This window comes from Saccoglossus kowalevskii, chromosome 10 (genome assembly GCF_978046115.1).
Source record: "Saccoglossus kowalevskii chromosome 10, keSacKowa6.1, whole genome shotgun sequence".
Taxonomy (NCBI): Eukaryota; Metazoa; Hemichordata; class Enteropneusta; family Harrimaniidae; genus Saccoglossus; species Saccoglossus kowalevskii.
This window is the reverse complement of record NC_140650.1, coordinates 28,821,972-28,839,108: the sequence shown is the minus strand read 5'-3', so window position 1 is coordinate 28,839,108 and position 17,137 is coordinate 28,821,972. Positions and strand designations below refer to the sequence as shown.

The window sequence follows — 17,137 nt, the reverse complement described above, 5'->3', positions numbered from 1 at the left end:
AAGAAGAATATTAGTAAACAATATTCATAATATTTAGATCAATTTAACTTGAACAACAGGAGGATGGCATTAAAAGTTTCAAGAAGTTTGTGAATATCGTGAAATTTCTTAACAGTGAAAATTTATCTGCTGTCCTACGACACGTAAAGCCATAAACTTTGATGACTGTTAACAACTTTAATTCAGAAAGACACAAATTTATCATTTCAGTCGGTGAAACTTTGTGAAACTTCTTTGCGGTCCTACAACATTAAGTGTCAGCAACTTTCATAAAATTTTGTCATTACAAATGCCATAAAATTATTAAATTACCAAAAAAATCTGGTTCACAGTGATATGTGTGCGTTACAAATATGATCAGAGAACAAATCACATTACAATGATAATGTGTATGTGGCTGGCTATAAAATTTTAAAATAGTAAAAAAAAATCAACTCTAACTAAAGCTGAGTGTTAAAAAGCAATGGTAACCACAATAAACATGCTTTTTGGCTGGTTGTGGCGACAGGTCATGTGACTTGTCAGTTGATCTATTGATATTAGCAACATTTGTTAGTTTTGAGCGGTGTGCAAATATGACAGCCAATGACAACTCACCTGGAGACATTCATGAACTTTGGAGTGACGTTCAATGTTTGAACGACGACACTAAATGAGCAAATAAAGTGAATACCAACAGAAAAAAAAAAGAAGTTGAAATGACGCAAAGAAATGATAAATGTAGTCATTATTATGGAATGGGGAAAAGCTGATGATATAAACATGCAATACACATCAAAGTAGAGATGCACACCCCTTCAAAATGTACTGTTATATGAATGGACATTCCAAATCAACCAACCAATTAGGTGAAGATGTTAAAAAGGAAGCTGTTATTCTCAGGGATTATGTAAGGCAATCGTAGGACACTGTAGTTTATGTTATTTACAATGTTAATCTGCAGCTTGGGAGTTTGATGAGTCAATTCAGAAAAAAAACTACAAAACTCTGTGTTTTCGAACCTCAGAGAAATTTTGACTGCTACAAAATGTTACCACTTTCACTGGCTTACAGAATTTGAAAAAATTTGTTTGCCAAAATTAAAGTGGTATACAGCCCTGTAAATCAGCAACTGTTCAAATCTTTTAAAATTACTGAAAGTGTGTGTGTCTCATGAAATTAAATTTTTTTAAAGTTATTTTAGCTATTATCACTGATGAGAAAAAAAATAGAAAATACATGTATGTGAAGAGAAAAAATGAATGCTTTTATATTTATTTGATTTGTAACATCACTAGCCGAGTCATTTAATTTGGTACGTCTGTGAAGGATCTTAGAAGGCAAGGTGTTAAAAAAAAAACACTGCATGAGTTGTATAATTTTTTTATTGACAATTTACTACACTACTTGCATGCTACATGTGTGCGAATGCATGTGCAATGTTGCAAAACAAGAACTGCCAAAAAAAAAAAAATTTCATACACACACATAAGAATGATCATGAATTTTACCTGACAGAGCAAGATGGCGTCAGAAGTACTAGTATACTTCATCATACAATTAATAGATACAAATAATTCAGTCATTGCACTGTTAAACTCAATCCTTTCATCCATACCACGTCCTTCGTTGACTCTATGAATGAAAGAACAAAATATCATCTGATTGACTCAATGTCAGCTGAAATTGCATTTTACAACTACTTTGTGACTACAAATACAAAGCCAAAAGTTTATAAAACAGTTTAACCATAAGTGCGTACATACTGCTTTAACACCATATAGGTAAGTTTAATAACTGACCCTGTATGTTATTAGACAAGCGACTGATAGACGTATTTGCCGTACTGGCAAATCTTGTCGATTTCCTGTGGGAACTAATGCTGGTCTCTGACATGCTAATGCATTACATATAAAAGAATAGCCGCCGTGTTAATGACTATTTAGCGATATTGCAATTTCAGGAAAAATTGAAATGTTCGAAAAATGACACCTAAATTAGAGATTTTATGGTGTGAGCTACCGGTAGCTGGCAGATGATTTCTCACCTAGGAAGTTATAAATGCTGCGTGAATAAATTTGAAGAGCGTTTAAGCCGAAACATTTGTATTGTCAGTAAGTCTTTCACTGTTTCATACAGCGTGTACATCATGAATTAATGTAAACACTGTAAAATATTTATTTATAAAAATAAAACCTCCTTGAGGTGTAATCATCCTCTTTGAATGAATAATTCCACTTATCCTTTAACTAGGTCAGCTGCCCCACCCACTTTGACATAATTTTTCCATACCAACTTTGACTTGTTACTGCCCTGACCACTTCTACATTCTTGGGTCATGCTTCCTCCATCAATTTTAATTTGTCGAGAACACTGGACTATGTGTCGAAACTAAACACACTGAAAACTGGATAATATTTTGGTTCCTTTGTTTGTTTGGCTTAAAAAGATTGCACTGTAAATCAGAGAAAACTTACTGTGAAAATAAAACTCTTGAACGAATGATGAATTTAAATATGTACTCTAAGGCTTTGAGAGCTTTGAATAGTGGCTCCTGTTTTTCGGTTTCCTCAGCACGGGTTGCGTACTTCGTAAGAACGGTCATTAATTTCCTACAAGAAGAAAAATTGCATACGTCAAAGGTGGTAAATAAAAATAGGAAATTAAAGGGAAATGAATGTGAAAATAAATTAGGTTCAGTAAGACAATCGAGAAAAATTTCAATGACAAACAAGTTTAACTTCTGAGAATACAGACAACTTAAAAGTCAGGCTTTCTTTGAAAAGTGTTGGTACTCTGCATCCTGTATGTGATTCTCATGTACTCATCCTGTAAGTTGATACATGTATATTATCTAATGATAATGTGAATAACTCAAAGCAATGTCCATATGTACATTGTAAAAAACATGCTTTGATACTCTGTAGTGAATTGATCCAAAACAGTTGTCACAATCAGTGATGACAGATGTTAAATCAGAGCCATCTGCCTATACAAACACAACCCTACTAGTTAGCTAATTCAAAAGTTAACTGGCTACCCATCATTTATCACAGACTTTGGCGAACAGAATTATCACATACATAATTTGCCTCAGCAAATAGCCAACTAAACGACTATGTAAAGCCAGAAAAAAAAAGGTTTTGTTTTTTTATTTTCATGCACGCAAGTTTGAAATCTCCACCTCACACATTTTGTTTTTCAATTATGCCGGTGAAGTGCGCTACATACTGTAGAAAGGGTAAATATATGTTACCTGTTTCTGAGAATTTAGAAAGTTTTGTTGATTCAAATCAATCTTTAATTCATGTATTTAAAAACATTATTATTAAATGGTGAACATATTTCTTCGCTGTTGTGGTGTAAAAAAATAAATAAATTAAAATGTATCACTGCATCGTTTTCTTTAGGGCAAGAAGCAAACAACTTTTTTGGGGGCTTTACATACCAACACATTATGAGCTTCAAATGGAATAAGTATGGTACTTACTTGTACGCCAATGTCGCACTGAAGTGTTTCTTAATGTACGTATCAAGTACAGTACCAAAATGCTGGTACTTCTTGTCAGCAATCAGTTGAATCACAAACACCTGTCACAGAGAAATCAGTAAATGTCAGCACAACATCTTTTAACGTTGTCGTTATAATTTTTCAAATAAAATTTGTGTCCAAACCTTTTTTTTTTTTAATTTTGAAGCAAATAGAAATAATTACTCATTGGCTATAGATAAGAAAAAAAAATAGCAGGTTTATTCATTTTGTGTAATTTAGATTTTGGAATGTGGTTCAATTGCAGTTAAATATATATTACTGTAGAATACTTTATTTTCGCATGGAATTTATTTTTGCTATTTTCGCTGAAGGGATGATTCCGTGAAAAATAAAATCCAGTGAATATACTTTTTTTTCCTATATTTCACATTAAACTCATCAGAAATTAGTGAAAATAAATTCCATACAAAACGCCCAAAAAGCCTTTTTAGCGAAAATTAAGTATTCCACAGTATAATACATATACAAAATACTGATCATAAGTTACTATAAAGTGTTTCCATTTCTCAAGAGACAAATCAATGTGAATTCTATAGCAGTAAATTATTCAATGGAAGTCAATAACACCCTTACATCACCAATTCATGAATATTTAACATTTTAAGGTATATCACTGGAAATTTAAAAAAAATAATACACTGCTGAATACTGTGAAACACTAGCTACATATCATATAGCTACATACCATTTTAGCGAATTTGACTCAATGCATGAATTAACTGAATCTAAATTTAGCTAAAGTGCCAATAATCTCACTGTGAGAATATACTCTATTTCAATTACCGACATCTTAATTTAACGAAATTGTGGATTAGCTAAAATAACATGCTAAAAAGACATGTTTTACAGAACTTCTTGTGAGAGAATACAAGCATGTTTTATGATGACATTTAATTTCAATTTAATTTGTACCACTGGATACAGAAATATATTTATATGTACTGTATTCACTCTATTGGAAATAAATCTGCAACATAAATGCAGACAAATAAAAAATTCTATTTTATACTGGATCATTTATAATTTATTTCATTTATAAAAAAAAAATAATAAACATATGTGCATGCTCGCTACTAATAGAGCAAATATGGTATTTAAATGCTCCCATAGAAACCCTTTGAGGTCAGCAGTTATATTGAATGCCATTGTCTAATACAGTTTAGAAAGTTCAAGTTGAACACAGTTTGGCGGGTATGAGTTGAGCGGCATTACAAGAATTAGACCACAACTGCATGCACTCCATGGAGGTACGTGTTCAAGGGCACCACAGGAATTGGGCAGAATACTATGCATTCATCCACTGTTTTAGGATTAATTCAAAAAAGCTTACCAGGGCATCAAAAATCATATCATCATAATCATCTTTTTCATTGTTTTCCATCCAGATATAAAACAATGATTCTAGGGTGTCTCTTAGAAACTGGAAGAAAGAGGAAAATTTAAGATGTCAAAGATGTGAAAATACAAGGCTGTACAAAGAAAATGTCAGTACATCTTCGGTTTAGACATTGATTTTAACCTTTGATTTTTGACAAGCGACCTGATGCAACTAAGCATGCATAAGTCACAAAATAAACTAATCTAATGTACCGGCACATGTGTACTAAGTATCAAATCAATCAAACCTGCAGTTTTCAATTTGCAGTTTTTGAACAAATATGACAAGAAATATTCACTAAAATTGATTATATCAATACGAAATGATCAAGCACAGATGTCCACCGAAAGAACATATGTACCAGGTATGAAAGCAATGAAGTTAACGGTTTTCAATAAAAAAATTTTAAATTCACAATCCCCCTGTAATCTTAGATTCCGCATTTTAAGGCAACATATTTATGTATTTCACTGTAATATCTTTGTTGATTTTGAACCAAAGTGACATACTATAAAATAATTTATTTTAGCAGGATTTAATTTTTGCTGAATAGACTTTTTTGGTGTTTTGTGTGGAATATATTTTCACTGATTTTTGACAAGTTGAATGCAAAATATAGGAAAAAAGTATATTCGCTGGATTTTATTTTCACTGAATCATTCTTTCAGCGAAAATAGCGAAAATTATTTCCAAGCGAAAGTATTCCACAGTAATACTATTCTATTGGCTAATATTTTTCATCAAAATTTTAAAGAAATTACAGAAAGAAGACAAATGTAGATTTGGTATTCAAAGGGTTGAGGCAAGGAAAAAATTGTCATAACTGCAGAAATTTTTGCTCCTTCTGTTCTCTGATTGGTTCCCACCTATATAACATGCACTACACAGTTTATTCAATCTCAACAAGGTGGTATGTGATGAAGAAGCCTACCAGTTGCATCTGGTGCCTCATGACCATTGGATCAACCCAAAGATGTATATTTTTGTTTTATCCAATATTTATATTTACCTGAAATTGGTTGTTATGTAAATATATTTTTTGAGTGGGACGCACCTTACATACAAATGCAGTATTGCGTTTTATCCAATTGTAAGTAGGTCTGCTTAATTTGTCAACAAAGTTAAATTGCTACAAACTGGACAGAAACTGATTTGCAGGATCAACAATTGGTGATCAATAATAAACTGGATTCAATATCAACAAAGTAGGACGGAGAGAATTATTTTCTATCACCACGATACCTTGACGATTTCTTCTCCATCTACCTTCTTCATAAAGGTGTACAGCTTGTCTTTAACGTTGAATTCTGGATCGGCTCTCCATTTCAACAAACCAAGTAAGTCAACTAGAAAATAGACGACACAAGTAATCAGCAAACAAATAAGATTAGGCAACATGTCAACAATGAAATCTGGCTTTGTGCACAATATTTTATATCAAACAAGTTTTGTGTAATTAACAATCCACATACTAATTGTTCAGTACACTCATAAAGCGATGCTTCGATGTAACACTGCTACATCCTCTCGTTCCTCACATAGACTATTATTTTTAATTTAAATTTATTTGCAAACAAATTTGACATATTTTCCTTATTCATATATCATGCAAGCATAGGCATATACCTTTAAATACAAATATCCTTGTGCTGTTATTTCTTGAATGAATTACTAATATGATGAATATTCTTAGATCTTTTAAAAATAAATATAAAAAATAAATGAATAAAAAATTGACTCACTGTTCTGAGGAAACTTTGTAGAGCAAACCAGAGTGGCAATCTGAAAATTATCTTTATTGTGCAGTGAAAGACCACCGTGGTGTATACCACCCTTATGTTGCGTTGACTGGAAAATGCCTCTTGCTTCAGCCTCGGCTCTAGTTGCTGGCAGTTCTAAGTAAGATTTAGCGTTGTTCGGCAATTTACCATCAACCTAATGAATATCAATGTCAATTACAATACATTTCAAATTATAAACATAGCGTAACTATAACAACCTTGTCCATTGAGAATCTAGATTAAATTAGAAATGTATAGAGAGATAACACACTAACAAAATAATATTTTTTTTGCATGGTAAAAATTGAATATAAAAGTCCTAAAAAAAAATGAAATAATATATTATCCAACCATATTGCGCGGGAAATACAGACACAGAACAAAGCATGCATGGCACAGTCCCAATTAGTTATCAAACTTAAGATATATAGTTTTGTTTATAGTAATATAGTTGGAACATAAGAATATATAAAATTGGAACATAATCAGTCAAAGCATGGCAGAGATATGGCACGAGAACTGCATTCAGTAAAACAAAATGGCCGCCAGTCAGCCATTTTATATATCCGATCTGAAAAACAGAATGACATACATCAAGGTCCCATAATGTTCAATGTATGTACCAAGTTTGAACAAAATCCCTCCATAAATTCTTGATTTTGGTAATTTTTCAGCACAAAAATGGCCACCATTTGGCAATCTTGAATCAGATCGTGAAACAAATTGATGTGCATATGTATAATAATATGTATGATGCAATCGGTCCAGGCATGTCTAAGATATAGGTTCATATGCACAGAGGTCAATCCATAAGTCCCTGTTTTCAGACTGCGTCCGAACGAGAACTAAAAAGTCATCACATAATAAAATTATTCAATATTCATCGGCTGAATATTATTGAGTTCTCATGCCACAAGGAAAATTTATGACTGTCACCGATGACAGAAATTTTGTCACTATTCTTACTTTCCCAAAAACGGTATATTAGCGTCATTACCTTGTACACTAGCAAATCATGGGTACCACTGACCACTGACGTGCCATTTTCATGAAGTAACTTCAAGAATGATATTGCAAAAACTTTCTCATCTTTATCTTTTGCTGTAAAACACAACATAGCAATGTAAGCATGATTAAAAAATAAACGAATGTGAAAAGTAAGCATCTTGCGTGACAGTGGGGATAAAATAAATACCTTCTTTAGATGATCTGTGTCTAAAGCTGAATTTCAAGTGAGTTCCATGGAGTTGTTCGATCGGAACATCAATTGGCAGTTGAACCTGAAATGCAACAACACACCGTAATTCACAAGTATATTGTACAATATTCATTGACAATATTTTGCATTTACTCTATTTGTAATCATATCATGGTACATCATTTGTAGACCCAGATCCAACTTTCCATTCATGTAATTTTTTATGCCGACCTCATTCATAGAATGCAAATCAAAACACAAGGTTACCTTGATCGTTTCAAACCATCGTGGTCCTCTCACTTGGTAGTACACAGTTGATTTAAATTCATCAATCAGTTCCTGAGGAGCACCCTTGCAAATGATATCCTGAAAATGTAACCAAATTTTCATTTTTATTAAAAGTCATTAAAATCTATTTTGAGTTTTGATTATATTAAAAAAAATGGAAAAATTAATCTAGGAAAAAAATGACTTACTTTAATGAGTTTTCCTGCAGCGTCGCACACAATCACGCTAACTTCCACATTTTTGTAGGATTTCTTGTTTCCTCTGTCAAAATCACCGTAGTTCAGTGTGACATAGATATCGTTCCGAACATCAACTAGAATTTAAATACCAATATCTCAATAAATCCAATCTATTTTACGTAACATACAACAACTAAATGCAAAGGAGCCTAAGGTTGAATTGTATTCAAATAAACAAGGATTTTTTTACATGCAAGGCACATGTTCCGTGGGACCCATATAAAACACAAAGTAGCCTGACGACTGGAACTACTTTCTAGAGCTACTTTAGCATCCTTGTGTAATCATAGTGAGTATACCAAGTATTATTTTTTTTGCTTTTGCAAAAAACAAAACAAAAAAAAACATGAGCATTTCTGTTTCTACAATTCCACATTTCAATGTCAACGATAAACAAGTACTAAAAATTAACGATACAAAGAACATATACGTTTTTACTTTGAATGAACATTATTTACAAGAAACAAAAATATTGAAAACGAAAATCTACATTAATACAAGTCTTACCTGGCATTATAACTTCAGGAAATCCCATCTTTCTTGCAATCGCTGTCTTCTGATCAACAAGATAAGCATAGTCCTTGGTGATCTGCAGGAAATAAGATATAAATAAATAACTAAAGAAAAACTAAAAATGTATAAATTTAAATAGTTTTTAACAATTGTCATGGTGAACTGACAATATGTACACATGCTCTAATTCCAATCTAATTAAAATCAAATAGAGAAGCCATTGGTTTTTAACTGTGGTCATTGTCTTTTACTGAATCTGACAAACTATCCATGTTGCATTCACATAATGCAAAACTGCAACCAATCAGAACTTGTGTTACTTCCAGTAAGATGTGCTCTAATTTGTTGAAAAATCCTGTCAGAGTTGTTGCTTTAACATGACTGGCATAGATCCAGAGCTTACATCAAAAAACAAGTCAATTGAATTGCATCTTTCAACATTTTTTAAAACCCAAATTTTTTTAAATAATTCAGGACTACAATAAGTACCCCAAAATTACCAATATTTTTTTCAGCCTATATCAACAGCCTACAATTTAAGATATGACATACTATCCTTGCCATAGGAACCTATGGTAAAAGTGTTACAATACTATCAACTAAAATACAACAATCATTTTCTCAAAAATTACTGTGGAATACTTTATTTTCGCTGGAATTAATTTTCGCTGAAAAGGCTTTTTGGGCGTTTTGTATGGAATTTATTTTCACTGATTTCTGATGAGTTTAATGTGAAATATAGGAAAAAAAGTATATTCACTGGATTTTATTTTCACGGAATCATTCCTTCAGCGAAAATGGCGAAAATAAATTCCAAGCGAAAATAAAGTATTCTACAGTAGTCTGATGGCCCCAAATTTTAAGTCAATATCCTTATATTTCCCTGCAGTAAATTTCATTGCAAAATAGATAAATTCTGGGTACTGAGGCATACTTTATTTTCGCTGGAATTAATTTTCGCTGAAAAGGCTTTTTGGGCGTTTTGCTTGGAATTTATTTTCACTCATTTTTGATGAGTTTAATGTGAAATATAGGAAAAAAAGTATATTTGCTGGATTTTATTTTCACGGAATCATCCCTTCAGCGAAAATAGCGAAAATAAACTCCAAGCGAAAATAAAGTATTCTACAGTATTTGCATGTATGAGTAGGCTCCTATGTAAATCAGAGTGCTTAAATTCATACTTCTTCCAAATGTTCTTAAATTGATACATTTATGCCGCCAATATCATGGTTGGGAAATAGAAAATGTATCTGGCCTACCTGATTAACATCACCATGAAGCATTTTCACGGTGACCCATAACCCTTGACCTTTTGCATTGACCTCTTTACCACTGACAACCTTCTTGATGACATTCTCCAGGAAATCTGCATCACTAACCACTCTAGGGAGGGGGGGGGGGAAACATCGTAAAGTTAGAATTGCTAAGTTTTGTAAAGAGATCCACACAAGAACAAAGTACAGAGTCGAAAACAAAGTCAAACTATTCTCCCACAATCCATGTAAAATGTGTTAGAAAATTTGGGTTTTTATTTAATAATTTATTTGTTAACACTCAGATTTGTGTTAAGATGCATGTGTTCTTTAACATACACTGTACATACGAACACAGTATATCCAAGAGAACGTCATTCTTCCAAACCCAAAACCACATGTTTTGTCATCTGCGATGTGTATTCTATTTTCTACTACTGAGTGAGTAGTTGATGAGGAAATTGAACAAACATCATGCGCATCATCACACTTATCAGTACACACCAGGTACATGAAAGCAATGGCAACATCACTCTCTCATCTCCACCACTTTCAAAGTGCTCAGTGCCACATTCAAAAGGCTCAGTGCCACATTCAAAGTGCTCAGTGCAACATTCAAATTGCCCAATGAAATATTCAAATTGCTCAGTGCAACATTCAAAGTGCTCAGTGCAACATTCAAAGTGCTCAGTGCCACATTCAAAAGGCTCAGTGCCACATTCAAAGTGCTCAGTGCAACATTCAAATTGCTCAATGAAATATTCAAATTGCTCAGTGCAACATTCAAAGTGCTCAGTGCAACATTCAAAATGTTCAGTGCAACATTCAAAGTGCTCAGTGCAACATTCAAAGTGCTCAGTGCAACATTCAAAATGCTCTGTGCAACATTCAAAGTGCTCAGTGCAACATTCAAAGTGCTCAGTGCAACATTCAAAGTGCTCAGTGCAACATTCAAAGTGCTCAGTGCCACATTCAAAATGCTCAGTGCCACATTCAAAGTGCTCAGTGCAACATTCAAAGTGCCCAGTGAAATATTCAAATTGATCAGTGCAACATTCAAAGTGCTTAATGAAATATTCAAATTGCTCAGTGCAACATTCAAATTGCTCAATGAAATATTCAAATTGCTCAGTGCAACATTCAAAGTGCTCAGTGCAACATTCAAAATGTTCAGTGCAACATTCAAAGTGCTCAGTGCAACATTCAAAATGCTCAGTGCAACATTCAAAGTGCTCAGTGCAACATTCAAAATGCTCAGTGAAATATTCAAATTGCTCAGTGCAACATTCAAAGTGCTCAGTGCAACATTCAAAGTGCTCAGTGCCACATTCAAAAGGCTCAGTGCCACATTCAAAGTGCTCAGTGCAACATTCAAATTGCTCAATGAAATATTCAAATTGCTCAGTGCAACATTCAAAGTGCTCAGTGCAACATTCAAAATGTTCAGTGCAACATTCAAAGTGCTCAGTGCAACATTCAAAGTGCTCAGTGCAACATTCAAAATGCTCTGTGCAACATTCAAAGTGCTCAGTGCAACATTCAAAGTGCTCAGTGCAACATTCAAAGTGCTCAGTGCAACATTCAAAGTGCTCAGTGCAACATTCAAAGTGCTCAGTGCCACATTCAAAGTGCTCAGTGCCACATTCAAAGTGCTCAGTGCCACATTCAAAGTGCTCAGTGCCACATTCAAAGTGCTCAGTGCAACATTCAAAGTGCTCAGTGCCACATTCAAAGTGCTCAGTGCCACATTCAAAGTGCTCAGTGTCACATTCGCATTGCTCAGTGCAACATTCAAAGTGCTCAGTGCAACATTCAAAGTGCTCAGTGCAACATTCAAAGTGCTCAGTGCCACATTCAAAATGCTCAGTGCCACATTCAAAGTGTTCAGTGCAACATTCAAAGTGCCCAGTGAAATATTCAAATTGATCAGTGCAACATTCAAAGTGCTTAATGAAATATTCAAATTGCTCAGTGCAACATTCAAATTGCTCAATGAAATATTCAAATTGCTCAGTGCAACATTCAAAGTGCTCAGTGCAACATTCAAAATGTTCAGTGCAACATTCAAAGTGCTCAGTGCAACATTCAAAATGCTCAGTGCAACATTCAAAGTGCTCAGTGCAACATTCAAAATGCTCAGTGCAACATTCAAAGTGCTCAGTGCAACATTCAAAGTGCTCAGTGCAACATTCAAAGTGCTCTGTGCAACATTCAAAGTGCTCAGTGCAACATTCAAAGTGCTCAGTGCAACATTCAAAGTGCTCAGTGCAACATTCAAAGTGCTCAGTGCAACATTCAAAGTGCTCAGTGCAACATTCAAAGTGCTCAGTGCAACATTCAAAGTGCTCAGTGCCACATTCAAAGTGCTCAGTGCCACATTCAAAGTGCTCAGTGCCACATTCAAAGTGCTCAGTGCAACATTCAAAGTGCTCAGTGCAACATTCAAAGTGCTCAGTGCAACATTCAAATTGCTAAGTGCAACATTCAAAGTGCTAAGTGCAACATTCAAAATGCTCAGTGCCACATTCAAAATGCTCAGTGCAACATTCAAAGTGCTCAGTGCCACATTCAAAGTGCTCAGTGCCACATTCAAAGTGCTCAGTGTCACATTCGCATTGCTCAGTGCAACATTCAAAGTGCTCAGTGCAACATTCAAAGTGCTCAGTGCCACATTCAAAATGCTCAGTGCCACATTCAAAGTGCTCAGTGCAACATTCAAAGTGCTCAGTGAAATATTCAAATTGCTCAGTGCAACATTCAAAGTGCTTAATGAAATATTCAAATTGCTCAGTGCAACATTCAAATTGCTCAGTGCAACATTCAAAGTGCTCAGTGCAACATTCAAAGTGCTCAGTGCAACATTCAAAATGCTCAGTACAACATTCAAAGTGCTCAGTGCAACATTCAAAATGCTCAGTGCAACATTCAAAGTGCTCAGTGCAACATTCAAAGTGCTAAGTGCAACATTCAAAGTGCTAAGTGCCACATTCAAAGTGCTAAGTGCAACATTCAAAGTGCTAAGTGCAACATTCAAAATGCTCAGTGCCACATTCAAAATGCTCAGTGCAACATTCAAAGTGCTCAGTGCAACATTCAAAGTGCTCAGTGCAACATTCAAATTGCTCAGTGCAACATTCAAAGTGCTCAGTGCAACATTCAAAGTGCTCAGTGCAACATTCAAAGTGCTCAGTGCAACATTCAAAATGCTCAGTGCAACATTCAAAGTGCTCAGTGAAATATTCAAATTGCTCAGTGCAACATTCAAAGTGCTTAATGAAATATTCAAATTGCATAGTGCAACATTCAAAGTGCTCAGTGCAACATTCAAATTGCTCAGTGCAACATTCAAAGTGCTCAGTGCAACATTCAAAGTGCTCAGTGCAACATTCAAAATGTTTAGTGCTCTGGGCATTCAGGACTGAAGCTCACATAACTCGCTGTCCAAAGAACTCACGGTTGAAAAGGTAGAAAATGTTGCTGCTCGTCATCATTCGTCACTTTTTCCCTAATGAAATTCGTGACTTCCATGGCAGCAACACCAAATGGCCGTCTCAAATTCTGTGTATATTTTCTTTCATCCTTGTGTGTACTCGTCCCTTCTCGGTGTTCCATCCTACCTGTTTATGGAGAAGAAACAGACACTGATGATGACTCAAAAATCACGAATGTGCCAACTTTGTAAAACCCTATGTTCAGTAACTATATATACCTTACTTTGTTCAACATGAAAATTCCATACTTTCCTAAATATATGTAACCATGACATTAACATATTATGTTCATTCTTACCTACTGATTTACTCAATTTCCACTCTTGCCTAACTTAATGCCCATTCTTGCCTAACTTAATGCCCATCCTTGCCTAACTCAATGCCCATTCTTGCCTAACTTAATGCCCATCCTTGCCTAACTCAATGTCCATTCTTGCCTAACTCAATGTCCTTTCTTGCCTAACTCAATGTCCACTCTTGCCTAACTCAATGTCCACTCTTGCCTAACTCAATGTCCTTTCTTGCCTAACTCAATGTCCTTTCTTGCCTAACTCAATGCCCATTCTTGCCTAACTCAATGTCCTTTCTTGCCTAACTTAATGTCCACTCTTGCCTAACTTAATGCCCATTCTTGCCTAACTCAATGTCCATTCTTGCTTAACTCGATTTCCACTCTTGCCTAACTATGTTCAGAATGTAACTCTTGCCTAACTCAATGATCAGTTTTGCCTAACATGTTTGCTGAATTTTTTTTTTTGAATGATCATACTGAGACAGTGACTAGATCAATCTGCCATATATTCATTTATTTTATTTCAGAACTCGGACGCTTGAATTGATGCGTTTTCTGGTAAAACATGGCAAATCCCATGTATGTATGAACATAAGTTGTTATTACTACAAATACAAAGGACAACAATTGAGAGAAAATCAACAAAACCAGTAAGCATCTTAAGCAAGCTTGAGATCCAGAAAAATATTTTTGTCCGTGTAATATTTTATAAAATGAAAATTGAAATATTATTAGGATACCAATCCAAACAAAGCATTCACAATATATTACGGTAGTACAAGTCCGAGAGTCGTTTATTTCTTTTATATGGTCTTTGACTAAATCTAGTCACCAGTACTTAAACCTATAACAACTATACATGAATATTACTCTATCATTATATGTATAGAATTTATTTACAGTCATCTTTTCTCATGATGAGGCTTGTAGGTTTATAGTTGTTATAATACTATTTTATGACAGCAAGGATTTCTATGAATTGCAGGAAATATGTCCTAAACAAAGTTGAATCCAAGTAAATTGTCAAATACTGTAAAATCATTCAATTTCAAAGCAGGAGAGTTGTCACCTGTGCACATGAGGGAATTGAGTCCAAAGCGATGATAACAACACACGCTAAGAACGCAAAGGCTCATGTGTAGACGCTTGTTTGTAAACAAAGACACGCTATGGCCACCTGACGCATAACGTAGATGACGACTGCCTCGCTTTAATATTTTGAGTTTATTCAATGGTATATTCATATTGATTAAATTTAGCAAATTTTACTTTTCAGGAAAAATAACAAAATTACAACCCAGTTAATAATTAATGCATTTACACGCCTCCAATTATGTCATATAACACTCCAATAACACCAACAAACCTATTGTGCAAACATACTAATACAGATAATATGGTATATTTATTTACCACCACCATTAACACCCTTAAAATACATCTTTATGACTTAATGTGTTAACATGTGCTTTTCTCCTGGTTTGGAATTCTGTAGTCGCTAGGTGAACATGTCAGCGATCATGTCAATTCTGAGTTTTAGTCATCTCAGGTTTATTTGATTGACAAAAAGTGTAAAAAAATTCTTAGTTTTCATGCACACTTACGAAACAAGACAAACAATATAATTAGTATAGTCTTGGTAACTATATGTACTTTCCAGAACATCTGTGTAAATGAATGGGGACAAGGATCAAAATCTTTTGCACTTAAAAAAAAGACAACAATTATATAATCTTGAGACTGGTTACATAATAACTACCTCCCTTTTGCACAACTCAATCAACACTGACAGATGTACAGTAACCTAGCAACCAGAGAACTCTAAACTCATTAATTCAGCAAGGAATAAAGAAAAAAACAGGAATAAGGTAAAGATACACATACCTAAGGAGATCTACTCACTATTTCAAGTTAGCTAGGGAGGCAAGTACCCTAAGAGTAGTATTCTACACAATGACTACTTTGTGTATTTATTATCTAATTTATTAATTTGGAAATCAAAATAGTTGAACTCCAGTGTGTGTAAATCAAATGATAAGTTTTGAAGTCAACACTATCACAGATGAGAATATTTTATGATTATGTATGTACGGTCAATTACTGACAAGATCAGTCAAGTCTCCTTAGACATGTTTACATACACAGGTGGATGGACCAGCAGGGGAATACTGCTTGCTGCAAAGAGAAGTATTTAATTAGACAGAAGCACTTGGAGAAATGTAAGCACCCCTTTATTTATAAATGGAATGAGCTGCACCCCACATACATGATTTAAGTGTTTGAGGTGCTCCATTTTAATAGAATAATAGGGGTGGAAGGTTAAATTCAGAGGGTGGATTTTTAAAATGGTAAAGTTGTTTAGAATCAAATTGAGAAATACATGCGATTATTGAGTAATGTGATGTTAAGTCGTCAAAAAATGAAATATTTTGTGAAGTGGTGTGGTACATGCTTTTCAACTTCACAATTTCAAAATGGAAGCAGATAGCATAAAATTCAATGTAAATATTACAGTAATTGTGTCGCGGAGTCCTGGTGAATTGTATACTGCTTACAAAGTTGTCACAATTTTCAAATTTGATGGTATTCGTGAAAACAAAATTTCTCAAACGCCAACGACACTGTATCGCGGGACCCTGGTGAATTGTATACTGCTACAAAATTGTCAATTTTCATAGGACCCTCATGAATTGCTTATTGCTACAAAAGTTTTACGACTCTCAATATTCGCGAAAATTTGTCTCTCAATAATTAAAGTAGTTTATAGTAATTAGTAATGCAAGAAATACCATTCGATGAGCTTATATATTATATAACAACAATATTTTATGCTCATTTTTTAATTAAAACTTATCTTTAGGTGGTGAACCGAAAGTGAAATATGACTGATGTGGTGTGGCTTGATGTTTATGTTTGATAATGATACAAATTTATGATTATTATTATTCAAATGAACAGAACAAAATAATTTTCATAACATTTTACCTTGGTGTTGTAGAAACCCACCTTTGCCACGTAGCAATGTAACTAGAATCAACAGAGCACATCACAAATACTTTCATGTATATTAACTGAATTGATTTCACATTTTAACTTTATCAAGTTTTTGTAAAAACTTCAGATGACTAAAAGGACATACTGGAAACTGCTTTTGAATTATTAATGATCC

At 34.1% G+C, this 17,137-nt stretch overlaps 1 protein-coding gene across 1 annotated transcript in view; it reads right to left on the bottom strand.

Annotated features, from left to right (window-relative positions):
- Nucleotides 1-17,137, bottom strand: part of LOC100375196 (dedicator of cytokinesis protein 1) — a 67,026-nt gene that overhangs the window by 31,302 nt on the left and 18,587 nt on the right. Inside the window, exons 12-24 of the mRNA XM_085504465.1 lie at nt 13,640-13,802; nt 10,192-10,315; nt 8,924-9,005; nt 8,366-8,490; nt 8,157-8,255; nt 7,887-7,971; nt 7,689-7,792; nt 6,653-6,845; nt 6,153-6,256; nt 4,863-4,952; nt 3,470-3,570; nt 2,457-2,591; nt 1,491-1,614 (exon numbers count right to left, since the gene is read on the bottom strand). Of these exons, the coding sequence (XP_085360591.1) occupies nt 1,491-1,614; nt 2,457-2,591; nt 3,470-3,570; nt 4,863-4,952; nt 6,153-6,256; nt 6,653-6,845; nt 7,689-7,792; nt 7,887-7,971; nt 8,157-8,255; nt 8,366-8,490; nt 8,924-9,005; nt 10,192-10,315; nt 13,640-13,802 (1,529 nt within the window). The remainder of the gene's footprint in view (nt 1-1,490; nt 1,615-2,456; nt 2,592-3,469; nt 3,571-4,862; nt 4,953-6,152; nt 6,257-6,652; nt 6,846-7,688; nt 7,793-7,886; nt 7,972-8,156; nt 8,256-8,365; nt 8,491-8,923; nt 9,006-10,191; nt 10,316-13,639; nt 13,803-17,137) is intronic.